General features: G+C 45.3%; 1 protein-coding gene across 5 annotated transcripts in view; it reads right to left on the bottom strand.

Annotated features, from left to right (window-relative positions):
* The window catches only part of LOC144506269 (5-aminolevulinate synthase, erythroid-specific, mitochondrial-like), a 38,077-nt gene extending 14,530 nt beyond the window's left edge, over positions 1–23,547 (bottom strand). The window contains exons 1-5 of one of the 5 annotated variants that reach the window (XM_078232138.1): positions 23,473–23,547; positions 17,925–18,105; positions 16,126–16,329; positions 12,108–12,236; positions 3,839–4,058 (exon numbers count right to left, since the gene is read on the bottom strand). In XM_078232138.1, the coding sequence (XP_078088264.1) occupies positions 3,839–4,058; positions 12,108–12,236; positions 16,126–16,329; positions 17,925–18,105; positions 23,473–23,499 (761 nt within the window). In that variant the 5' untranslated portion in view covers positions 23,500–23,547. Of the gene's footprint in view, positions 1–3,838; positions 4,059–12,107; positions 12,237–16,125; positions 16,330–17,924; positions 18,106–23,416 lie in introns of all 5 variants that reach the window. The other 4 variants (XM_078232139.1, XM_078232140.1, XM_078232141.1 and 1 more) reach the window with 4 other exon arrangements.
* Positions 23,548–25,069: the final 1,522 nt, after the last annotated feature.

Below are 25,069 nucleotides of genomic sequence, written 5' to 3'. Positions count from 1 at the left end.
CAGCAAGGTGATAAACGAGCAGTTTCCTTGGTATTATTGATGTGGAGATGCCGGTGTTGGACTGGGTTGGGCACAGTAAGAAGTCTCACAATGCCAGGTTAAAGTCCCAACAGGTTTATTTGGAATCACGAGCTTTCAGAGCTTTGCCCCTTCATCAGGTGAGTCAGAATTGGTATTATTGGCTGAGAGGGAGATGGCTTCTCCCACCTCCTCTTCCTGTAGTCAGCTAGGACATTGTATGCATGAATCATAGAAATCATAGAATCCCTACAGTGCAGAAAGAGGCCATTCGGCCCATCGAGTCTGCATCGACATCAAACCCACCCAGGTCTTATCCCCGTAATCCCACATATTTACCCCACTAATCCCTCTAACCTATGCATTCCGGGATAGTAAGGGGCAATTTAGCATAGGCAATCCACCTAACCCCCACATCTTTGGACTGTGGGAGGAAACCGGAGCACCCGGAGGGAACCCACACACACACGGGCAGAATGTGTAAACTCCACACAGGCAGTGACCCAAGCCGGGAATTGAACCCGGGTCCCTGGAACTGAGGCAGCAGTGCTAACCACTGTGCCGCCCCGAATATTCACATTTTCGCTGTATCTTCTGTTGATTTTCCATGATTTGTGATAGGAACCAAGACCAGTGCAGTTTCTGGTAAATACTATTTGAGGATGGGGGGACATTGAAACAGTGCCTGCAAGCGTAAGAACTTAAATAGGAGTAGGCCATTCAGCCCTTCCAGTCTGCTCTGTTCTGCTATCTGATACAACCATGGCTGAACCTTTACCTTAACTGTACTTTACTGCACTATCCTCATGTTCCTTAGAACCCAAGAATCCATCAATCACTATCTTAAATATACTAAATGACTGAGCATCCATAGATCCACATTTCTCCTCACCTCAGTCACCCTTATTCTGAGACTTTGATTCCTCCGCTAGTCCTGGACTTTCCGCTATAGCGTACCCAGCATATTTAAGAATGTTATATATCCCAGTGAGATTGCTTCTCATTCTTCTGAATTGTGTGGCCTGTTTATGTGCTTTATATCCACTCTGCCCACCAAGCCCATGTCAGTGTTGATGCTCTACAAACCTCCTCCATCATCTTTCCTCAGCTAACTCTCTCTCCTCGGTTGTTGCTCTTGTCTTCCCCATGCGCAATGCCATCTGTTCCTTCAAAATCTTTGACCATTTTAAAGACCTCTATTAGGTTGCCCGTCGGCTGTCTTTTTTCAGAGAAGTGAGAGACAGCCTGTTCATCGTCTCCGGATCAATGTGACCCCGCAGACCTGGTCTCGCCCTTGTAAATCTTTTTTTTGCGTCCTCTCCAGTGCCTCTGTATCTCACTAAATGGTGATCAGAATTGTACGTGCACCCCAGGTGTAGTCTAAAGAAATATTCTGTCCATGTTTACCAAGGAGTCTTTTCAATTCCATCCATCTTGAAATACACTCTTGTGTGCGACTGTGGTTTTACTGATCACCTTGTTGATGCATGTCACTATTTTCAGTGCCTTTGTACTCGGAGATTCCTTTGGTCTCTCCACCCACCCCCATGTTTATATTGTTATTTCTCTGGGTAGTATGTAACCTAATTTTTCTTCAGGTAAGGCAATAAGCTCATGTTTATCTGTTTGGAATTTATTTGCCAATTTTGCAAGTTTGTCCTGTACAGTGTTGACTGTCCCCTGCAATTCGGTGTTATCCGCAAATTCAGATATTTTCTTTTGATTCCAATGTATAAATCGTGAATGTAAACTGTGAAGAACAGTGGTCCCAGCACTGGTACTTGTGAAAGAAAACTTTTGCACCTTCTGCCACACTGCACAGCTACCACTTTGTCCCCTCACACCCTGCATTTTACATGTCATCCCTACTCTCAGCTTTCGACGTAGAGGCCAGATCACAGAGCAATTTTATAGCAGGATGTAAATTTTAAAATGGATACTTACAGGAAACTGCGTATGAGCACAGGATGAGTTTGGACACATGAACTGGAGTTTTTAATGTCATTGGATTTTGGTGGTCAGTGATGCGCGGATGAGAATTGTTAAGTCAAGCCAGGGTTGAGGGTTTTGGCAGAATAACTGGAGGCAGCGCAGAGTTGGGCAGTGTTATGGAGGGAGAAATAGTTGGCTTTCGTGATGGTGTGGATTTGAGGCTGAAAGTTCATCTTGGTGTCAGATGTGACTACAAGGTTGTGGAGTCTCATTTTGCCTCCGGCAATTGTCGGGGAGAGGGATAGAGTTGCTGGTGAAGAAGGGCTGCTTGTAGTGGAGTCTGAAGGTAACATCTTCAATCATCCCAACACTTAATTGAACAATTTCTGCTCATTTGGTACTGGACTTGGACAAGCAGTCTCAGAGTTTGGAGACAGTGAAGAGGTTGAGAGGAAAGAACTTTGGATGAGCAATCTGATAGTTTAGAGACAGTGGAGAAGTCGAGTGAGATGGACTTTGGATGAACTGTCTTATAGTTTGGAGACAGCGGGGAGGTCAAGATAGACGGACTTTGAACAATCTGATAGTTTGGAGATTGGGGAGGTCGAGAGACGGACTTTGGACGAGCAATCTGATAGTTTGGAGACAGTGGGGAGGCTTTGTAAGATGGACTTTGGATGAGCAGTCGTATAGTTTGGAGACAGTGTGGACGTTGAGAAATGGATTTTGGGTGAAGGATCTGGAGACAGTGGGGAGATCAAGAAAGATGGACTTTGGATGAGCAAGTCTGATGGTTTGGAAACGGTAGGGAGGTTGAGAGAGAAATGGACTTTGGACGAGCAGTCCGATAGTTTGGAGACAGTGGAGAGATTTGGTGTTGAGTTAAAGCTGGATGTCATAGAAATCATAGAAACCCTACAGTGCAGAAGGAGGCCATTCGGCCCATCGAGTCTGCACTGACCACAATCCCACCCAGGCTCTACCCCCACATATTTACCCACTAATCCCTCTAACCTACACATCTCAGGACTCTAAGGGGCAATTTTTAACCTGGCCAATCAACCTAACTCGCACATCTTTGGACTGTGGGAGGAAACCGGAGCACCCGGAGAAAACCCACGCTGACACGAGGAGAATGTGCAAACTCCACACAGACAGTGACCCGAGCCGGGAATCGAACCCGGGACCCTGGAGCTGTGAAGCAGCAGTGCTAACCACTGTGTTATCGTGCCGCCGTATACTTGTCATCAGCTTACAAGTGATATTATGTTTTGGAAGATGTCACTGCGAGAAGCATGTCGATGAGAACTAGGAGGGGACCAAAGAGTGATCCTCGAAGCTACTGGAGTGAACTGTGTGGATCTGTGTTGGCGACTGCTGACTGGACAGGAAGGGATAATTTACCTTTGTCGTAGTCACATAAGGATGTCATCAAGTGTTCATTCTGATAAATGCATTTTATAGAAGAATGAATCTCAGTGTTATTCTTTACTACATTCAGGCTTAATTTTAAGCTAGCTAAGCAGAGACAAACTTTCCCAGCCCATTTCCCTCCAACATCAGGTAGCCAGTGTTGGTTAACTCTTCCTTATACTTACAAATTAGGAGCAGGAGAAGGTCACTCAGCTTCTCGACCCTGCTCTGCCATTCAATAAGGTCATGTCTGACCTGATGGTAATCTCAACCCAGGAAGTGGCTGCAGAGTATGCTGTTTCCAATACAGCTAGCACTTTCCGAGATAGCTACCGGGCTGGATGGGCTATCCACTGCAACACCGACTCTGCACATTCCCTTACGTTCCCCTGTTTCCAGTCCTGTGCCTATGCGTAGCTGTGTGCTTGTCAGTGTATGAACACATGAGAATGCGTTGGCTTCTGGATCTACTTACACGATGGCTTTCAGGACCCGGGGGTGACTGCCCATCCCCAGGTAATCATTGCTGCACCACACGGACACGTTCTTCTTTTCAGCCAGTGGCTCGTAATACTCTGCCAATGGATATTCCTCTGCCTTTCTGTTCACGGTTTTAAACACACGGTAAGTGTGGTCATTCATCTTTTCCTCAATCTTCTGGGCAAAGAATTCATCGTAATTAAAAACAGGCAGCTCTGCCAACAAGAAATGGGAAACATTTGTTGTCTAAAGATAATCAACTAACCAATGAGAATTTAATCAGCAATCAACTGAATTAACCAAGCAAACAACTTCAGCAGTGAAATAAACTGGACGCTCTTAGCATCATTCTAAATCTTTATAATCACATTTACATTTCCTTTGATTTTTTTGTCTATGCCAGTTACAGCCACACCAACCTTCCCTGACCCTCACCTTCACAGTATAAATCTCGCCCTATTTTCTTTGACTTTACCTCTGACGAAGCGTCAGCCAGACTGGAAACCTTTTTTAAAAAAAGCTCCATTCTCTCTCCACAGATGCTGTCAGACCTGTTGAGACTTTCCAGCATTTTCTGTTCTTGTTTCAGATTCCAGCATCCGCAGTTTATTGCCTTTATGAAATAAAATCAGCCTACCATACTATCCAGCCAGCTAAAATGGAGGGAATCACACAGAGTGTACCTTATCCTGGGGCGTTAAACTATTGAAGATGTGTTTTCCTGATCGTGTGTGGAATTTTTTAAAAAACCTTAATCGTTTAGTGAAAGTTCAGTTCAAAAGCACAGTTTATACGTTGTCAATGAAATAATCACACCTGTGTAGATAGGAAAACAACTGAACTCTTAAAGCAGCTAACCAAACCAACCAACTACAGTAACCAATTACGTAACCAAAGAGCTAACTTAACAAGCAAACAAATATCCAACCACATAACCTGGGACCCAACCTAACTATCTACAAAGTAGTGCAATCAAATTTACATAGAAACACAGAAAATAGGAACAGGAGGAGGCCATTTGGCCCTTTGAGCACATTCCGCCATTCATTATGTTCATGGCTGATCATCCAACTCAATAGCCTGATCCCGCCTTGCCCCCGCCTTTCCCCCCCCCCCCCCTATCCTTTGATCCCTTCACACCAAGTGCTGTATCTAATTTCTTCTTGAATGTATACAATGTTTTAGCCTCAAGTATTTTCTGTGGTAGCAAACTCGATAGCACGGCAGCACAGTGGTTAGTACTGCTGCCTCACAGCACTAGGGATCTAGGTTCAATTCTGACCTTGGGTGACTGTCTGTGTAGAATTTGCATATTCTCCCCATGTCTGCGTGGGTTTCTTCCGGGTGCTTCAGTTTTCTCCCACAGTCCAAAGATTTGTAGGTTAGATGGATCAGTGGGATAAATGCGAGGAGTTATGGGAAAGGGCCTAAGTAGGTTCTTCTGTTGGAGAGTTAGTGCAGACTTGATGGGTCGAATGGCCTCCTCCTGCACTGTAGGGATTCTATGATTCTGACCACACTGTTGAAGAAATTTCTCCTCATTTCTGTCCTAAACCCTGTATCTTTAGACTGTGACCCCTGGTTCTGGACACCCCCACTATTGGGAACATCCTTGGGCGGCACGGTAGCACAGTGGTTAGCACTTCTGCTTCACAGCTCCAGGGACCTGGGTTCGATTCCCGGCTTGGGTCACTGTCTGTGTGGAGTTTGCACATTCTCCTCGTGTCTGCGTGGGTTTCCTCCGGGTGCTCCGGTTTCCTCCCACAGTCCAAAGATGTGCGGGTTAGGTTGATTGGCCATGCTAAAATTGCCCCTTAGTGTCTGTAGGTTAGAGGGATTAGTGGGTAAATATGTAGGGGTAGGGCCTGGGTGGGATTGTGGTCGGTGCAGACTCGATGGGCCAAATGGCCTCTTTCTGCACTGTAGGGTTTCTATGATAATTTATATGATCCTTCTTGCATTCATCCTATCTAGCCCTGTTAGAATTTTATAAGTTTCTATGAGATCCACCCCCTCATTCTTTAACTACATAGTCAAACTAACCTTCCAACCAAAATAAAAGCAAAATACTGGATGCTGGAAATCTGAAATAAAAACAGAAAATGCTGGAAAAACTGCAGGTCTGGCAGCACCTGTGGAGAGAGAAACAGTTCTAACATTTCGAGTCCATGTCGAATTCTTTCCATAGATGCTGCCAGACGTCCTGAGTTTATCCAACATTTGCTGTTTTTATAACCTAACAACCAAAGTAAGCTAATCACCCAAAAAATACCCACCATTTAACCAGTCCAGCTAAATAGCCAAGCCAGTGCCCATAACCAGGCAGCCAACAACATGGCCTGGAGAGAAAACACAGTCACAACTAGTTGGGAAAATGTTTTTGTTGTAGTTTGGAAACATTTTAATCTTCAATGTCACCAACCATCCAATCATGATAACCAGACTAACCAAACATTCATCTTTGCAATCAAATAACCAATTTGCCAATGATACAAACAAATTATCACCAATAAAGAACAGCCAATCAAACTAACTGTTGGAATATTGTTACATGGATGTGCTTTGTTTTAAAGATAAATTTTCCACACTCTCTTTCTCTGGTGGAATTTAAAACCACCCAGATGGATACAATATTCGCATGGTGGTACAGTGGTTAGTACTGCTGCCTCACAGCACCAGGGACCTGGGCTCGATTCCCGGCTTGGGTGACTGTGTGGAGTTTGCACGTTCTCCTGTGTCTGCGTAGGTTTCTCTGGGTGTTCCTCCCACAGTCCGGAAGATGTGCTGGTTAGGTGCATTGGCCATGCTAAATTCTCCCTCAGTGTACCTGTACAGGCGCTGGAGTGTGGTGACGAGGGGATTTTCACAGTAACTTCATTGCAATGTTAATGTAAGTCTACTTGTGATTAATAAATAAACTCTCTAATATATCAAGTAGGGTGGGGAAAAAGACACAACCCCTGGGGATTATGAAAAGCCCATCTCCTGATGGCTTTATACTATCCTGAAACTTTGCAATTTTTTCTGTTTAAAACAATGACTGCAGCAGACATCAACTAATCAAATTTCTCTGGAACATTTATAAGCAGCAGAGTTCAAGACAATGCTGTACTGAAACAGGCTGAAGTTGTTTCTATCACTCACTCACTCTTCCACTCACTCACTCTCCCACTCACTCACTCTCCCACTCACTTTCTCATACTCCTTTCTTTCTCACTCTTATTCTCTCACTTGTCAAATATTATGCCTGGATTTGCAACATAGCCATTTTGAGAAGAGGAATTTACATTAATTCTTCAGTCAGCTCTGACGAAGGGTCATCTCCACTCAAAACGTTGGCTCTATTCTCTCTCCACAGATGCTGTCAGGCCGGCTGAGATTTTCCAGCGTTTTCAGTTTTTGTTCCAAATTCCAGCATCCACAGAATTTTGCTTTTACATTAATCTGAGATCTTTTTGGAATAAAATGTGGAATTCTCATAAAACTACAGCCAGGAAGACAACAGAACAAAATGACAATAATATTGAACCACAGCATCTGTATTAGCCATGGAACAGCTAATCATATATTACTTTGTTTTATCTTCATGAACTGTAGAAAATCCTTAAACATTTAGTCTTGTTCCACCATCTGTACTTGTGTGAGTGTCCAAGTGAAAGTGTGTGTAACATATAAGAACTAGGAGCAGGAGTAGGCCATCTGGCCCCTCGAGTCTGCTCCACCATTCAATAAGATCATGGCTGATCTTTTTGTGGACTCAGCTCCACTTACTACAGCTCACTATAACCCTTAATTCCTTTACTGTTCAAAAATTTATCCTTGCCTTAAAAATATTCAATGAAGTAGCCTCAACTGCTTCACTGGGCAGGGAATTCCACAGATACACAACCCTTTGTGTGAAGAAGTTCCTCCTCAACTCAGTCCTAAATCTGCTTCCCCTTATTTTGAGGCTATGCCCCCCTAGTCCTAGTTTCACCCACCAGTGGAAACAACTTCCCTGCTTCTATCTTATCTATTCCCTTCATAATCTTATATGTTTTTATAAGATCTCCCCTCATTCTTCTGAATTCCAATGAGTATAGCCCCAGTCTACTCAGTCTCTCCTCATAAGCCAACCCTCTCAACTCCGGAATCAACCTAGTGAATCTCCTCTGCATCCCCTCCAGTGCCAATATATCCTTTCTCAAGTAAGGAGACCAAAACTGTACACAGTACTCCAGGTGTGGCCTCACCAGCACCTTATACAGCTGTAACATAACCTCGCTGTTTTTAAACTCCATCCCTCTAGCAATGAAGGACAAAATTCCATTTGCCTTCTTAATTACCTGCTGCACCTGCAAACCAACTCCTTGAGATTCCTGCACCAAGACACCCAGGTCCTCTGCACAGCAGCATGCTGCAATTTTACCATTTAAATAATAGTCCATTTTGCTGTTGTTCCTACCAAAATAGATGACCTCACATTTACCAACATTGTACTCCATCTGCCAGACCCTCGCCCACTCACTTAGACTATCTATATCCCTTTGCAGACTTTCAGCGTCCTCTGCACACTTTGCTCTGCCACTCACCTTAGTGTCATCTGTGAATTTTGACACACTACACTTGGTCCCCAACTCCAAATCATCCATGCAAATCGCAAACAATTGCGTTCCCAACACTGATCCTTGAGGCACACCACTAGTCACTGATCACCAACCAGAAAAACACCCTTTTACCCCTATTCTTTGTTTTCTGTCAGTTAACCAATCCTCTATCCCTGCTAATATATTACCCATAACACCGTGCACCTTTATCTTATGTAGCAGACTTTGGTGCGGCACCTTGTCAAATGCCTTCTAGAAATCCAGATTCACCACATCCACAGGTTCCCCATTGTTCGCTGCGCATGTAATGTTCTCAAAGAATTCCACCAAATTAGTCAAACATGACCTGCCCTTCATGAACCCATGCTGCATCTTACCAGTGGGACAATTTATATCCAGATGTCTCGCTATTTCTTCCTTGATGATAGGTTCAAGCATTTTCCCTACTGCAGAAGTCAAGCGAACCGGCCTATGGTTACCTGCCTTTTGTCTACCTCCTTTTTTAAACAGTGGTGTCACATTTGCTGTTTCCAATCTGTGGGAACCACCCCACAGTCCAGTGAATTTTGGTAAATTACCACTAGTTCATTTGCTATTTCTCCCGCCATCTCTTTTAGTATCCTGGGATGCATTCCATCAGGACCAGGAGACTTGTCTACCTTTAGCCCCATTAACTTGCCCAACACTACCTCTTTCGGGATAATGATAGTTTCTGGGTCCTCACCTGCCATAGCCTTCCTGTCATCAATTTTTGGCATGTTATTTGTGTCTTCCACTGTGAAAACTGACACAAAATACCTGTTCAATGCATCAGCCATTTTCTCACTACCAGTTATTACATCCCCCTTCTCATCCTCTAAAGGACCAATGTTTATTTTCGCCACTCTTTTTCATTTTATATATTTGTAGAAACCTTTGCTATCTGTTTTTATATTCTGAGCGAGTTTACTCTCATAATCCATCTTACTTTTCTTTATAGCTTTTTTCGTGGCTTTCTGCTGACATTTAAAGATTTCCCAATCCTCTAGGTTCCCACTAATCTTTGTCACTTTGTATGCATTTTCTTTCAATTTGATAACCTCCTTTATTTCCTTAGATATCCATGGCGGATTATCTCTTTTTCTACAGTCCTTCCTTATCACTGGTATATACTTTTGCTGAGCAGTGTGAAAGATCGCTTTGAAAGTCCTCCACTGTTCCTCAATTGTCCCACCATAAAGTTTTTGCTCCCAGTCTACCTTCGCCAACTCCTCCCTCATCCCTTTGTAGTCTCCTTTGTTTAAGCACAAGACACTGGTATTGGATTTTACCTTCTCACGCTTCATCTGTATTTTAAATTCAACCATATTGCGATCGCTTCTTCCAAGAGGATCCCTAACTGCAAGATCATTAATGATTCCCGTCTCATTACACAGGACCAGATATTGGATAGCTTGCTCCCTTGTTGGTTCCATTACGTACTGTTCAAGGAAGCTATCACGGATACATTCTATAAACTTCTCAAGACTGCCTTGACCGACCTGGTTTGACCAATTGATATGTAGGTTAAAATCCCCCATGATAATTGCTGTACCATTTTTACATGCACAGTTATTTCTTTGTTTATTTCTCGCCCCACCATGATGTCATTATTTGGTGGCCTGTAGACTACGCCTACCAGTGACTTTTTCTCATTATTTCTAATTTCCACCCAAATGGATTCAACCTTTTTTTCCATAGAACCTATATCATCTCTCACTACCACCCTGATGTCATTCTTAAATATCAGAGCTACACCACCTCCCTTACCTTCCTGTCGGTTCCTCCGAACAGTCTGATACTCCTGGATATTCAACTCCCAGTCATGATCATCCTGCAACCATGTCTCTGTAATGGCCACTAAATCATACTCGTTCGCAATGATTTGTGCTGTCAACTCATTTACCTTGTATTGAATGCTACGAGCATTCAGATAAAGTGCCCTCATGCTAGTTTTTGTACCTTCTTTTTGAATTCTAACACTTCCATTAATAACACCTCCTGAGTTCTCCTTCCTTTTAACTTTTTTCCTGATTTTTGATGTAGTTGGAACATTCTCCCCACATTTTGTCCTTGCTCCCTCCTACTCGGACTCCTTACATAGGTTCCCATCTCCCTGGCATATTAGTTTAAACCCTCCCCAACCGCTCTAGCAAACACTCCCCCCAGGACCTCAGTCCCAGTCCTGCCCAGGTGTAACCCATCCAATTTGTACAGATCCGACCTCCCCCAGAACCGGTCCCAATGCCCCAGGAATCTGAAACCCTCTCCCTGACACAATCTCTTCAGCCACGTATTTATCCGATATATCCTCTCATTTCTACTCTGACTAGCACGTGGCACCGGTAGTAATCCTGAGATCACTACCTTTGAGGTCCGATTTCTTAACATTCTTCCTAGCTCTCTGTATTCTGCTTTTAGGACCTCATCCCTTTTTTTACCTATGTCATTTGTACTAATGTGTACTACGACCACTGGCTGTTCGCCCTCTCCCTTCAGAATGTCCTGCAGCCGCTCTGAGACATCCTTGACCCCAGCACCAGGGAGGCAACATACCATCCTGGAGTCTCGTTTGCGGCCACAGAAACGCCTGTCTATTCCCCTTACAATTGAATCCCCTATAACTATTGCACTGGCACACTTTTTACCCCTCCCCTCTGCAGCAGAACCAACCGTGGTGCAACGAGTTTGGCTGCTGCTGCTTTCCCCTGAGAGGTCACTCCCCTCAACAGTATCCAAAGCGGTACATCTGTTTTGCAGGGGAATGGTCACAGGAGATTCCTGCACTACCTGCCTATCTCTCTTGCTCTGTCTGGTGGTCACCCATTCCCTTCCTGCCTGCGGAGTCTGAGCCTGCGGTTTGACCACCTCTCTATCTGTGCTATCCATGATACTCTCTGACTCGCGGATGCTCCACAGTGTCTCCAGCCGCCGCTCCTGCTCTGAAACTCGAGCTTCCAGGAGCTGTAGCTGGAGACACTTCTTGCACACATGCTGACCCAGTGGACTGGAACTATCCCCAGCCTGCCACATGGAGCAAGAGGAGCAAACCACAGCTTGGAGCTCTCCTGTCAAGTCTTGAAATTAAACTTTTGAAAGATGTTTTGTTTCAGATTATATCCAATTTCATCGGGCCCTGCTGCTTGTTACTACCGAATATAACCTTTACAAACTATAAACCACAGAAATTGCACAGAAACACTATAGTAGTGTACAACAACTGCAATGCCAAGAGCGAAAAGAAAAAATAGCACTTACCAATCAGCACTCTCGCTTGTAGCCTCTGCTGCCCGTTTCACCTAACTCCCTGTTTTCTCCCAACTTCAAAAGTACTCCTCACAGTCAAACAGCACTCACCGTGCATGAATGGTGGTTGTGATTTACCTAGTCTTGTTTCAATTCAGGAAACAAACTTCAACAGACTTGTCTGGTTCTTTGTTTAACCTAAGAAAACCTGTCTGACTTAATCTTCACAAACTGAAAGTGCAAATAGTGGGGTCATCTGCAGCATTGACAAAGCATATCAGCCCTAAATTCACAAAATAAATTAGTCTGTCCTGGAATGGAGTAGTAGGGGAGTCATTTCATCACCTCTCATGTGGTCACAGACATGTCATTGGGGGTGACATAACTGATAGAACTCAGAAGCCCCACACCTACCCTTGGTCATATTGTCCTGGAGGAGGTGGGTAACAGCTAGCTTGTCATTGCCAACTGAAGGCTGAATATCTTGGAGTTTCTCAACCAGACCAGACTGCCAGCCAGAAATGGCCAAGCTCTTGGCAGACTCTGCAAAAGAAGGAGTTAAATTGCATAATGTAACATGTGATGATCACAAACCCTTTCATCCCGACTGAACCACCAGCTCTCTAACATCCGCCTTCTTACACTCTCAGATGGTTTTATCTTATATTTCCATCAGTTGTTAGTACCTTTGAGTCTGAAGATTGTAAATTCAAGCGTACTTCAAGAGACAAGAGTCCATAATCCAGGCCAACACTTCTAGTGTAATAGTGAGCAAGTGCAGAGCTGTCTTTCAGATGAGACATTAAACCAAGGCCTACATCGGCCCTCTCAGATAAGTGTAAAAGATGCCAGAAGAAGAAGAAGAGCAATGGATTTCTATCAGGTATTCTAGCTAATATTTATATTGAACCTGCATCACTAAACTAGTTTATCTGATCACTTGTGGCACCCCAGTTGACTCTGCTGCACAGCAGGGGAGGAAAAAGACTGGAAGAGCTTTAGTGATGGGGAACTGTGGGATCCTCTTTTGGCTTTAGTTAAAAGGCTTTCTTTTAAGATATTTCTGCCTATGTAACTAATTAAGCTATGCTTTAAAGCTAACTTAAGCTAACTTGGCCACATTTTAAAACTCAGCTTGGAATTCTGGGTTGAACTTAGAAATTGACTGCATTTGAAAGTGCTATGTTAACAGAAATGGTTTTTGCCATAAACAGGTTTTCTCCCGGTCACACAGCTGTGAATTGTTTTAGAAAGTTATAGATATTGCTTGTACTGCTTGTGCCCAGCTATTTCATAACACAAGATAACCGAAAAGTTATAATGCTCTATACGGCTATGTTGTTCAGTTCAGTTAAATCCTGCAAGGTTTTGAATTCAAGTCTATAATCGGGACCAGCTGCCTGTCTCTCTCTCTCTCTCTTCTCTCCACCCCCCCCCCCCGCCCTGCTCCCCGACCCGCCCCCCTCTCTCTCTCTTCACTTTCTGTAATTTTTAATTTCAAGTTATATTCAATAAATCACCTTTAAAATTGTACCAACCGCTGTCCCCACGGTCTGTTCGGAGGAATGAATGAATCCTACAGGAACCCAGTAAGGGGAGTAAACAGGCATTTCTGTGGCCATGTATGAGACCCTTGAATGGTATGTTGCCTTCCTGGTGCCAGGGTCAGGGATTCTCAGAGGGGCTGCAGGGCATTCTGAAGGGGCAGTTGTTGTTGGACATGTTGGCTCTATCAACATGGGTAGAAGAAGGGATGAGGTCCTGCAATGGGAATTTAGGGAGTTAGGTAGTAGATTAAAGAGTAGGTCGTAATCTCTGGATTACTTCCGATGCCACACGCTACTGAGTATAGGAGTAGAAAGATAGGTCAGATGAATGCATGGATAAAGGGATGTTGTAGGAGGTAGGGTTTTAGATATTTGGATCATTGGGATCATTTCTGGATGGGTTGCACAATGAATAGGATGGGAATAGAGGGATACGGTCCCCGGAAGGGTAGGGGGTTTTCGTTCAGTCGGGCAGCATGGTCGGTGCAGGCTTGGAGGGCCGAAGGGTCTGTTCCTGTGCTGCCCAAGTATATGCAAGAAGAATAGGGTTATAGTAGTCGGGGATTTCCTCCGGGTGCTCCAGTTTCCTCCCACATTCCAAAGATGTGCAGGTTAGGTGGATTGGTCATGCAAAATTGCCCCTTAGTGTCAGCGAGATTAGCAGGGTAAATAGATGGGGCTAGGGCCTAGGTAGGATGGTTGTCTGTGCAGGCACGATGGGCTGAATGGCCACTTGCACTGTAGGGATTCTATGATTCTATAAGTAGCTGCACTGCAGACAGTACTGGCTACAGCCACTGTGCACCAGTGATGAAGAGACTGGGCTGTTTACTTTTCAGAGGGGTTCTCAGTTGCTTCTACCTGAATGGTATCGAGCTTCTTTTATAGCGTTGCAGCAACATCCTCCCAAGAAGTGGATTATGTTCCATCACCCTCCTGAGTTATGTCAGTCATGGAGAGGATTTGAGGAGTCAGCAAACTACTCACTGCAGAATACCCAGTCTCTGACCTACTCTGGAAGCCAGAGCATTAATGTCATTGCTCCACTTGAGTTTCTGACCATTGGGAACGTCAGGATTTTGATGGTGGGGTATTTGATGAATGAAATACAATTGAATGACAAGAAGAGATGAGGTATTACATTCTCTCTTGTCTCGCACTTGTAGCTTAAATGTGATCACAGATCAACCCAACCCAAGTCTCGCTGCACAAAGGGACGGTCTGCTTAATTATCTCAGGAATTGTGAATGAAACTGAGCACTGTGCAGTTATTGTCTAATATTTAGCAAAGAGCCCTACTTCTGATCTTTGGATATTGAAGACCTCTGTTAGCTTTGAAAGCTCAAGCCGTGCTTACTAGTTTACTCTTACTCGGATCTGTGTTGCATCTTTTTCATTACATAGAAACTAGAAGCAGCAGTAGGCCATTCGGCCCTTTGAGCCTGCTCCGCCATTCATTTTGATCATGGCTGATCATCGAATTCAATATCCTGAATCCTCCCTTCCCCCCAAGAGCTATATCTAATTTTTTCTTGAAATTGGACAACGTTTTGGCCTCAACTATATTCGGTGGTAGTGAATTCCACACATTTACTACCCTCTGGATGAAGAACATAAGAACTAGGATTAGGTCATCTGGCCCTTCAAGCCTGCTCCGCCATTCAATAATATCATGGCTGATCTTTTCATGGACTCAGCTCCACTTACCCGCCCACTCACCATAACCCTAATTCCTTTACTGTTCAAAAATGTATCTATCTGTGCCTTAAAAACATTCAATGAAGTAGGCTCAACTGCTTCACTGTGAATTCCAAAGATTCACAACCCTTTGGGTGAAGAAATTCATCCTCAACTCAGTCCTAAATCTGTTCCCCCTTATTTTGAGGCTATGCCCCCTAGTTCTAGTTTCACCTGCCAGTGGAAACAACTTCCCTGCTTCTATCTTATCTATTCCCTTCATAATCTTTTATGTTTCTATAGTATCTCCCCTCATACTTCTGAATTCCAATGAGTATAGCTCCACTACTCAGTCTCTCCTCATAAGCCAACCCTCTCAACTCCAGAATCAACCTAGTGAATCTCCTCTGCACCCCCTCCAGTGCCAGTATATCCTTTCTCAAATAAGGAGAGCAAAACTGTACACAGTACTCCAGGTGTGGCCTCACCAGCACCTTATACAGCTGCAACATAACTGCAATTTGTGATTCATGCACAAGGACACCCAGAACTGGAGGAACAGACAATTCAAGTGAAGGAGGTTGTCGGATGGAAAATGTTACAAGTATAGGGAAGGGCAAAGTGTCCATGTAATTTAAACATGGGAGTCTGAATGTTAAACTTGAAGGATTGGGCGACTGGTAGCCAATATAGTCAGTGAGGTCAGGGTGATAGGGGAGGTAGTGATAGCTAGGATGAAGGCAGTAGTGTTTTTGATCCTCCTCTCCATGCCTCCTCCTCCCCGTACCTGTTATTTAATATAGAAACCCTGTCAATTCTTGAACTAGCTCTCAGACATCCATTGATCTAAAGAACAGCCACTCAAGCCACTTGAGCGCTGTATTGTTGGCGACAGTCTCTTCTCAGGTGTTAAACTGAAGCTCTGTCTGCCCTCTTGGATAGATGTAAATTATCCCATGGCACAATTTGAGGAAGGGCACGGAAACCCACCCTGGTCAATCAAACAGAGTATCGGGTCATGATCATATTTGTGAAGTCTTGCTGTGCGTAAATGAGCTGCCACTCTTTCCCCCACCCCCCCCTACTCAAACAGTTTAGAACGTTGATTAAATGTAAAGTACTGTGGGGCACCTGAGGCCACACGAGTGTCGTGCTTCATTTTTAACCCTCTGGTTCCCACTTCCATTGGCTGCCACCTCCACTCTCACCTTGCTGAGGACTCGCATATGCCACATCCTCTTGCATCGCCAGACTTGCTTTGCGAATAACCATGCTGATACCCTTTTTAATCTCGGATTCCACAAAAGGGCAGTTGGCATTAAAACTGTTGGCGGTGGGTGCGGCAACCTGGCTGGAGGGCTGGACCATCGCCTTAATAGGGGAAAGCCATGTTGAGATCAAGGCAGCTGGACCTGAAAAACAAACGCAAATGGACATCCAATGACCGTATGCATGTTAAACTGGGACAGGGCGAGACTCTTACTCCATCATTCAACACAGTTTTAGAGCACAGGGTTTATCAGCGTTGTCTGATTTTACGTACGAAGCATTGAAGACACAACCATTGCTGGTTCGTGGAGCACAGTTACTTAAGTTGTAGGGTTGCAGAAAAAGAGAATAGAGACCATCCATAATAAGCACACAATGCAAATTCTTTGTTGTACCCACACTTAAAAATGGTGAATTATACTATGCGGGAGGAACTTTACTCTGTATCTAACCCCATGTTCTACCTGTCCTGGGAGTGTTTGATGGGGACAGTGTAGAGGAAGCTTTACTCTGTATCTAACCCCCTGCTGTACCTGTCCTGGGAGTGTTTGATGGGGACAGTGTAGAGGAAGCTTTACTCTGTATCTAACCCCCTGCTGTACCTGTCCTGGGAGTGTTTGATGGGGACAGTGTAGAGGGAGCTTTATTTTGTACCTAACCCCCTGCTGTACCTGTCCTGGGAGTGTTTGATGGGGACAGTGTAGAGGGAGCTTTATTTTGTACCTAACCCCGTGCTGTACCTGTCCTGGGAGTGTTTGATGGGGGCAGTGTAGAGGGAGCTTTACTCTGTATCTAACCCCGTGCTGTACCTGTCCTGGGAGTGTTTGATGGGGGCAGTGTAGAGGGAGCTTTACTCTGTATCTAACCCCGTGCTGTACCTGTCCTGGGAGTGTTTGATGGGGGCAGTGTAGAGGGAGCTTTACTCTGTATCTAACCCCGTGCTGTACCTGTCCTGGGAGTGTTTGATGGGGGCAGTGTAGAGGGAGCTTTACTCTGTATCTAACCCCGTGCTGTACCTGTCCTGGGAGTGATTGATGGGGACAGTGTAGAGGGAGCTTTACTCTGTATCTAACCCCGTGCTGCACCTGTCTTGGGAGTGTTTGATGGAGACAGTGTAGAGGGAACTTTACTTTGTATCTAACTCCCTGCTGTACCTGTCCTGATAGTGTTTGATGGGGACAGTTTAGAGGGAGCTTTACTCTGTACCTAACCCTGTGCTGTACTGTCCTGGCACTGTTTGATGGGGGACAGTGTAGAGGGAGCTTTAGTCTGTACCTAACCCCGTGCTGTACCTGTCCTGGGAGAGTTTGAGGAGAACAGTGTAGAAGGAGATTTACTCTGTATCTAATCTTCTGCTGTACCTGTCCTGGGAATGTTTGAAGGGGACAGTGTAGAGGGAGCTTTACTCCGTATGTAAACCTGTGCTGTACCTGACCTGGGAGTGTTTGATGGGGACAGTGTAGAGGGAGCTTTACTCCGTATGTAAACCCGTGCTTACCTGTCCTGGGAGTGTTTGATGGGGACAGTGTAGAGGGACCTTTACTCTGTATCTAACCCCGTGCTGTACCTGCCCTGGGAGTGTTTGAGGGGAACAGTGTAGAAGGAGATTTACTCTGTATCTAATCTTCTGCTGTACCTGTCCTGGGAGTTTTTGCAGAATTCAGTTAGATTAAGAATTGCCTGGAAAATGATCGCCACATTATAGAAACACAGCACAACAATTAGTGCCCAGTCTTACCAGATGGGGTTTTCTCCTTTACCCACTGCCAGTTGATGCCACTAGTTATCAGGCCGCGGGAAGTTACGGGGCAACGCTGAGCATAGATTGCCAGAGATGGGCCTGCTTTCTGGATGAAGACACGAGGGACTCGCAACAGAAATGGGCAGCTGTGCATGATTATTCCCATTTTCAGTTTTCTCTGCAAAAGGAAACAGTATATTTGGAACAATGCTTTTGCTGTGAAACTGAAGTGAGAGAGGCTTTGCGCAGGAACCCAGCAAGAGAGGGACAAAGATCGGGTGTCAGAGACCACAGGTGAGAGAGGCTCACTACAGAAACCCAGGGGGGGAGAGGGAGAGGCCCGATGTCGGTGCCCAAGGCGAGAGCAAGGGAGATGGAGAGAGAGAAGCTGGGTGCAGGAACCCACGGAGAGAGAGGGAGAGAGAGCCCTGCTGGGTACAGGAGCTCAGGGAGAGACGGTGAGAGAGAGAGACAGGGGTTGGGTGCAGGAACCCAGAGCAAGAGAGAGAGAGAGGCTTGGTGCAGGAGCCCAGGGAGAGACGGTTGAGAGAGAGAAAGAGAGAGAGACGGGGCTGGGTGCAGGAATCCAGGGCAAGAGAGGGGGAGAGAGGCTTGGTGCAGGAGCCCAGGGAGAGAGAGAGAAGGAGAGAGAGCAGGTGCAGGAATCCAGGGAGAGAGAGAGAGAGGGGCTGGGTGCAGGAATCCAGGGCAAGAGAGAGAAGTAGAGAGAGCAGGTGTAGGAGCCTGGGGAGAGAGAGACAGAGAGTTCACTTGCAGGATTCCAAGGGGAGAGGGAGAGGACCTTGGTTCTGAGTGCGGTACTCATGTGAGGTACAACAGATGGATAGAATAGGAGAGAGGTTGAAAAAGGTAAACAATAAAGATTTATATAACTTCAGTTATTTTAACTGCAGTTAATCTGTCTTCCCTTAATCAAACTCTGCAATTAGTCATTCTCCAGTTTCTCAAGCTCCAATTCATACAACAAAAGCAAAATTCTGCAGATGCTGGAAATTTCAAATAAGAACAGAAAATGCTCAGAAACTCAGCAGGTCTGGCAGCATCTGTGGAGAGAGAAACCGAGTTAGTGTTTCGATACAGATTCAAAGTATTAGCTAGTTCATCAGGTTGCTGCTGGTATCAGTCTGACAGGATGAACTGGGCTGCTCTGAGCATTGTCAGTAAACAGCCCCAGTCCCAGACTGCCCTTGAACACTGCATAAGTGTCGTTCAGATAAGCCAGGGATATTCTGCAACACCCAGAGCACCAGTTTGATCACACCCACTGTATGCTGAAGGTTTGAGTCAGAGAGAATGACCATCAGTATGTGGGGTTGACTTGTGAGGAATGGGCATTTGAGTGCGGTATCTGAGTGAAATTGAGAGGGTCAGAGGGTTGCAGATAAACAGGTCAACTCAAGGGAAAGGAGTGAGGATTAATTGTGGCCTCCAAGGTGCCAGCTTCTCCCTGAGCTGTGATTTTTTTTTTTGCATATGTCCACTGTGCGTGGGCCTCACTGGCAAGACTGGCATTTGTTGCTTATTCCCAGGCACTCCCGAGAAGGTGCTGGTGAGCTGCCTTCTTGAACCGCTACAAGTGTAGGTACACCCACAGTGCTGTTGGGGAGGGGGGGGGGGAGTTCCTAGATTTTAACACGGAGGAACAGTCAATATATTTCCAAGTCAGGATAGTTTGGAGGAGACTTGCAAGTGATGGTGTTCCCATGTGTCTGCTGCTCTTGTCCTTCCATATAGTAGATGTTTGGAAAGTGCTGTCGAAGGAACCTTGGAGAGTTCCAGCAGTGCATCTTGTAGGTGGTATACACAGCTGCCACTCTGCATCAGTCGGGGAGTGAATAATCAATGTGGATAGAGTGCCGATCAAGCGGATGGTGTTGAGCTTCTTGAGTGTTGCTGGAGCTACACTCATCCAGTCAAAGGAAAAGTTTTCTATCACATTCCTGACTTGTGTCTTGTGGACAGGTTTTGGGGAGTCAGGAGGTGAGTTACTGGCCACAGAATTCCCAGCCTCTGACCTGCTCTGGTAGCCACAGTATTTATAGTCCAGTTCAGTTCCTAGTCAAGGGTATCCCCCAGGATGTTGGGATTCAGTGATGGCAATGCCACTGAATGTCAAGGGGTTAGATCCTCTCTCCAGGTCATTAGCCTGGGTCTAGTCACATTACTAGTCCACTCACATTACCATTATGCCATTGCCTCCCCTATGACTTGTGTTTTTATGAATGGTAGAAAGACTCTGGGGAGGCGACCCAGTTGCTACAGAATACTCAGTTGAGATCCTCAATCTACATTCTCAATCTACCACAGCATGCTCAGGAAAACCCCCTATTTGCTGGAGTCCTTGGTTTTTCTGTGGTTATACAGTGCTCGCAAGTGCTTTCCTTGCCCAAGGTCCGTGTGACACGAGGTTTCACGGTTCCCACCACCTCCCCACCCTCCCAACGCCACGCCCGCTTCAACCTCAGTTGCTATGCAGACCAGGATAAACTAGTTTGCGAGACGGCACCTTTTAAACATGTGACCTCTACCACATAGAAGGACAAGGGCAGTAGGCACAAGGGAGAACACCCTGTGCTCCCCTCGAAGTCACACATCATCCTGATTTCTGAATATGTCGGCCGTTCCTTTACTGCTATTGGGTCAAAGTCCAGGAGCTCCCTCCCTAACTGTGTTATGATGAGGAAAAATTCCTTCATTTCAAAGAGGTGTGAATCTTTGGAATCCTTTACCCAGGGAGTTGCGAATGCCCCACTTAAGGCTGAGATTGCCAGAGTTTTGGTGTCTCAGCAAATCAAGGGATAAGGGACGATGGGTATGAGACTGGAGGTGAAACCTTGCTTGATATTAAACGCAGAGCAGGTTAGATAGACTGTGTGATCTAATCCCACTCCTATTTCTTGTGTTTTTATGAGGATGTTGCTACACCACCTGGACTGCAACTGTTCTAGAAGGTGGCCCACCACCACCTTCTGAAGGGCAATTAGGTGGCTTTCATAGAATCACTACAGTGCAGAAGGAGGCCACTTGGTCCATTGACTCTGCACCGATTCTCTGACAGAGTATCTTACCCAGGCCCTCTCTCCGACCTATCACAGTAATCCCCACACATTTACCATGGTTAATCCAGCTAACCTGCACGTCTTTGGACTGTGGGAGGAAATCGGAGCACCCGGAAGAAACCCACACAGACACAGGGAGAACGTGCAAACTCCACTCAGAGTCACCCAAGGCCGGTATTGAACCCAGGTCCCTGGCACTGTGAGGCAGCAGTGCTAACCACTATGCCATCATCCATGATGGGCAATAAATGTTGGCCTTGCCAGTGACATTCACACCCCATCAACGATTCTTATTTTACTAAATGGCCCAGTTCGCCCACACTCGCCCCAGAAGCTGTGTGCAGACTGTTCTAGACTACAGCATTGATATGTCATCCTCCTCGCACAGCCAGTCCCGGTCAAGACAGAGTGCAGTGAGGGAGCAGTCTAAAGATAGGAGCGAGAGTTCAAAAATTACTTGTGTAAGGAGAGCGCACCCTCTATGGCCGAAATCCTTGTTTGTGGCTTGGATTTTCTGGTGCCGTTGACAGTGAATGGAATTTTGGCTGGAAGGTCAAATTATCCATTTTCACTTGCAACAGGTCCCGCCTTGGACTGGACCAGAGAATCCCGCCCTATAGGTGAGAATACAACAACGGCACTCTCATTTTGTGAGTGCAACAAGAAGGTACCAGCCAGGGACAGCGAAAGAACTAGTGATGGTGCAAGGGTTCTAGTGCACACTAGTGAGAAAGAACTAGGGCTGCTCCATTTGAATCAGTGACGATTAGTCCTTTGTCATCCGAGTGAGTGAGAACTGGTTCTACTATATACCAATCCTAGTGTAGACCACAAAGGGGCTCACCCTTGTGCCCTTTCAGAGTGCAGTGAGGGACACAATTACTTTTCTCTCTTAAATTAAAACCTGAAAATGTTCAATAGAAGAGTCACACAGATGCAAAACTTTAACTCAGTTTTTCTCTCCATAGATGCTGCCAGAACTGCTGAGCTTTTCCAGCATTTTCTGTTCTCATTTCAGATTTCCAACATCCGCAGTATTTTTGCTTTTGTATCTCACGGCTTCCTGTGACAATGATTTAAATGCCACAACAAGGGAGTGCTCAGAAAGCTATCTTTTCCCATGTTCTGTGCTCTTGCTGTTTGTCGACTGCAGGCTGAGGCGACCTTCCAATGGCCCCTGAATTTTACCAAACAGCGAGCAAGTCCCTGTCCACCAGCAATGAGAAGGCTTTCATGCAATCATGGCCATTCAGCCAGGATAAACTGGGAGACACTTACTGTTCTTGTGAATATTTAATAGACAACATCTCATTTCCCTGGTAGATTCTGAATTCTTAAAAAAGTCTTTCATGGGATGTGACAAACCATATTTGTTGCCTATTCCTAATTACCCTTGGACTGAGTGGCTTGCCAAACCATTTCAGAGGGGCAGTTAATGGTCAATCACATTGATGTGGGTCTGGAGTCACATGTAGGCTGAGACCAGATAAGGACAACAGATTTCCTTCCCTAAAGGACAACAGTGAACCAGACAATCAACAATGGTTGCATGGTCACCAGTACTGAGACTAGCTTCTCATTCCAGACTCTTTCATGGAATTTAAATTCCACCAGTTGCCATGGTGGGATTTGAACTTGTGCCTCCATTAGTCCATGCTCCTGGATCACTAGTCCACTGACATTACCACTATGCCACTGTTTATAGAGGGCACGATAACAAAGAACAAAGAGAACAAAGAACAATACAGGCCCTTCGGCCCACCAAGCCTGCACCAATACGCGGTTTCTATCCCTCTGTTCACCTCTCATTCATTTGCCTATCAAGATAAACCTTGAACGTTGCTAATGTGCCTGCTTCCACCACCTCCACTGGCAGCGTGTTTCAGGCACCCACCACCGTCTGTATGAACAACATTCCCCACACGTCTCCCCTAAACTTACCTTAAACCTGTGCCCTCTTGTAATCGACCTTTCCAAACCGGGAAAAAGCCTCTGATTATCCACCCAAACGATGTCTCTCATAATTTTGTCGACTTCTATCAGGTCGCCCCTCAAGCCTCTGTCTTTCCAGTGAAAACAATCCGAGTTTATCCAACCTCTCCTCATATCTAAAACCCTCCAAAGCAGGTAACATCCAGGTAAATCTTCCTTGCATCCTCTCAAAGCATCCACTTCCTTCTGGTAGTGTGGCGACCAGAACTGCATGCAATATTCCAAATGCGGCTGAACTAAAGTTTTCTGCAGTTGGAATAGAACTTGTCAACTTTTATTCTCCATGCCTTGGCCAATGAAGGCAAGCACGCTGTATGCCTTCTTGACCATCTTACCTACCTTAACTGTCTGGTTTAAGTAACAATTACTCAATTCACCATTGTAACAGGCATTGTACAAAAACCGCAAATAATTTAGATTTCTACCTGTCATAAGATTCACAGATTCAGTTCTGATCGCTTCCAGCTTGTTACCTGTTGTCCTGCACTGAGAACGAACATCAACGCTCAAAGAAATTGGAATAAAATGTTTTAAACTCTGACAAGCTATGGCTGGGGTGTGGTTTCTTGCTCGGGCAGGGATTGGTTCCTTGTGAACTGCTGGGGCAGCCAGATAAGGAGCTGGGTGCATGCAAAGGTACCTGATAGAAGCTGACAGGGACCTGCTTGAAAATGGATAAGATTGGGGAGTAGGAACACTTTGGGGCAGTGCTGTTATGAACAGTGTGTGAAGAATTTCGGAGTGGCGCAGAGGAAATGGGGAGATGGAGGTGTAGTGTTATTGTCACTGGACCAGGATAATACTTTGGGGAAATGGGTTCAAATAACACAATGGCAGCTGGTGACATTTGAATTCAATTAGTTAATAAATTCAATGAATTAGTACATTTGGGATTGAAAGCTAGTCTCAGATGATGGTGACCAGGAAACTACCATTGCCATAAAGAGCCATCTCTTTCATTGGTGTCCTTTAGGGAAAGAAATCAGCCATCCTTACTTGATTAGTGGTCGACGCGTGACTCCAGACCTACAACAATGTCTTAACTGCCCTCTGAAATAGCCTAACAGACCCCTTGGTTGGTCTGTGGCGACTCACTACCACTTTCTCAAGGACAATCAGGGATAGGCAACACATGCTGACCTAGCCAGCAGCACCCACATTCCATGATAAATAAAGAAATAAAAACTAAGGGCACAATTGCAGTCCCTCAAACCTGTTCTGCTCCTTCAATAAGATCATGGCTGAGCTCCATTTTCCCACTTTCTTCTTAAAGAGTCGCAGAGGTTTACAGCATGGAAACAGGCCCTTCGGCCCAACTTGTCCATGCCGCCCTTTTTATTTAACCACTAAGCTAGTCCCAATTGCCCACGTTTGGTCCATATCCCTCTATACCCACCTTACCCATGTAACTGTCTAAATGCTTTTTAAAAGACAAAATTGTACCTGTCTCTACTACTGCATCTGGCAGCTCGTTCCAGACACTCACCACTCTCTGTGTGAAATAATTTCCCCTCTGGACCCTTTTGTATCTCTCCCCTCTCACCTTAAACCTATGCCCTCTAGTTTTAGACTCCCCTACCTTTGGGAAAAGATATTAACTATCTTGCTGATCTATGCTCCTCATTATTTTATGGACATCTATAAGATCACCCCTAAGTTTCCTACGTTCCAGGGAAAAAAGTCCCAGTCTATCCAGCCTCTCCTTATAACTCAAGCCATCAAGTCCCGGTAACATCCCAGTAAATCTTTTCTGCACTCTTTCTAGTTTAATAATATCCTTCTTATAGAATCATGGGAAGTTTACGGCACAGGAAGAGGCCACTTAACCCATTGTGTTTGCGTTAGCCAAAAATGAGCCCCCCCAGCCTAATCCACCTAGTACAGCCTAATATGTACTTGAGGTGCATATCCAAACACCTTTTGAATGAGTTGAGGCTTTCCGCCTCTACTACCCTCCAGATCCCGGCTACCCTTAGGGTGAAAACATTTTCTTCATCTCTCCTCTAATCTTTCTACCAATCACTTGAAACCAATACCCCCACTGACCTTTCTGCCAGGGGAAATAGGCTC

The sequence above is a fragment of the Mustelus asterias genome, chromosome 17, assembly GCF_964213995.1.
Source record: "Mustelus asterias chromosome 17, sMusAst1.hap1.1, whole genome shotgun sequence".
Lineage (NCBI taxonomy): Eukaryota > Metazoa > Chordata > Chondrichthyes > Carcharhiniformes > Triakidae > Mustelus > Mustelus asterias.
This window is presented reverse-complemented; position numbering and strand designations above follow the sequence as displayed.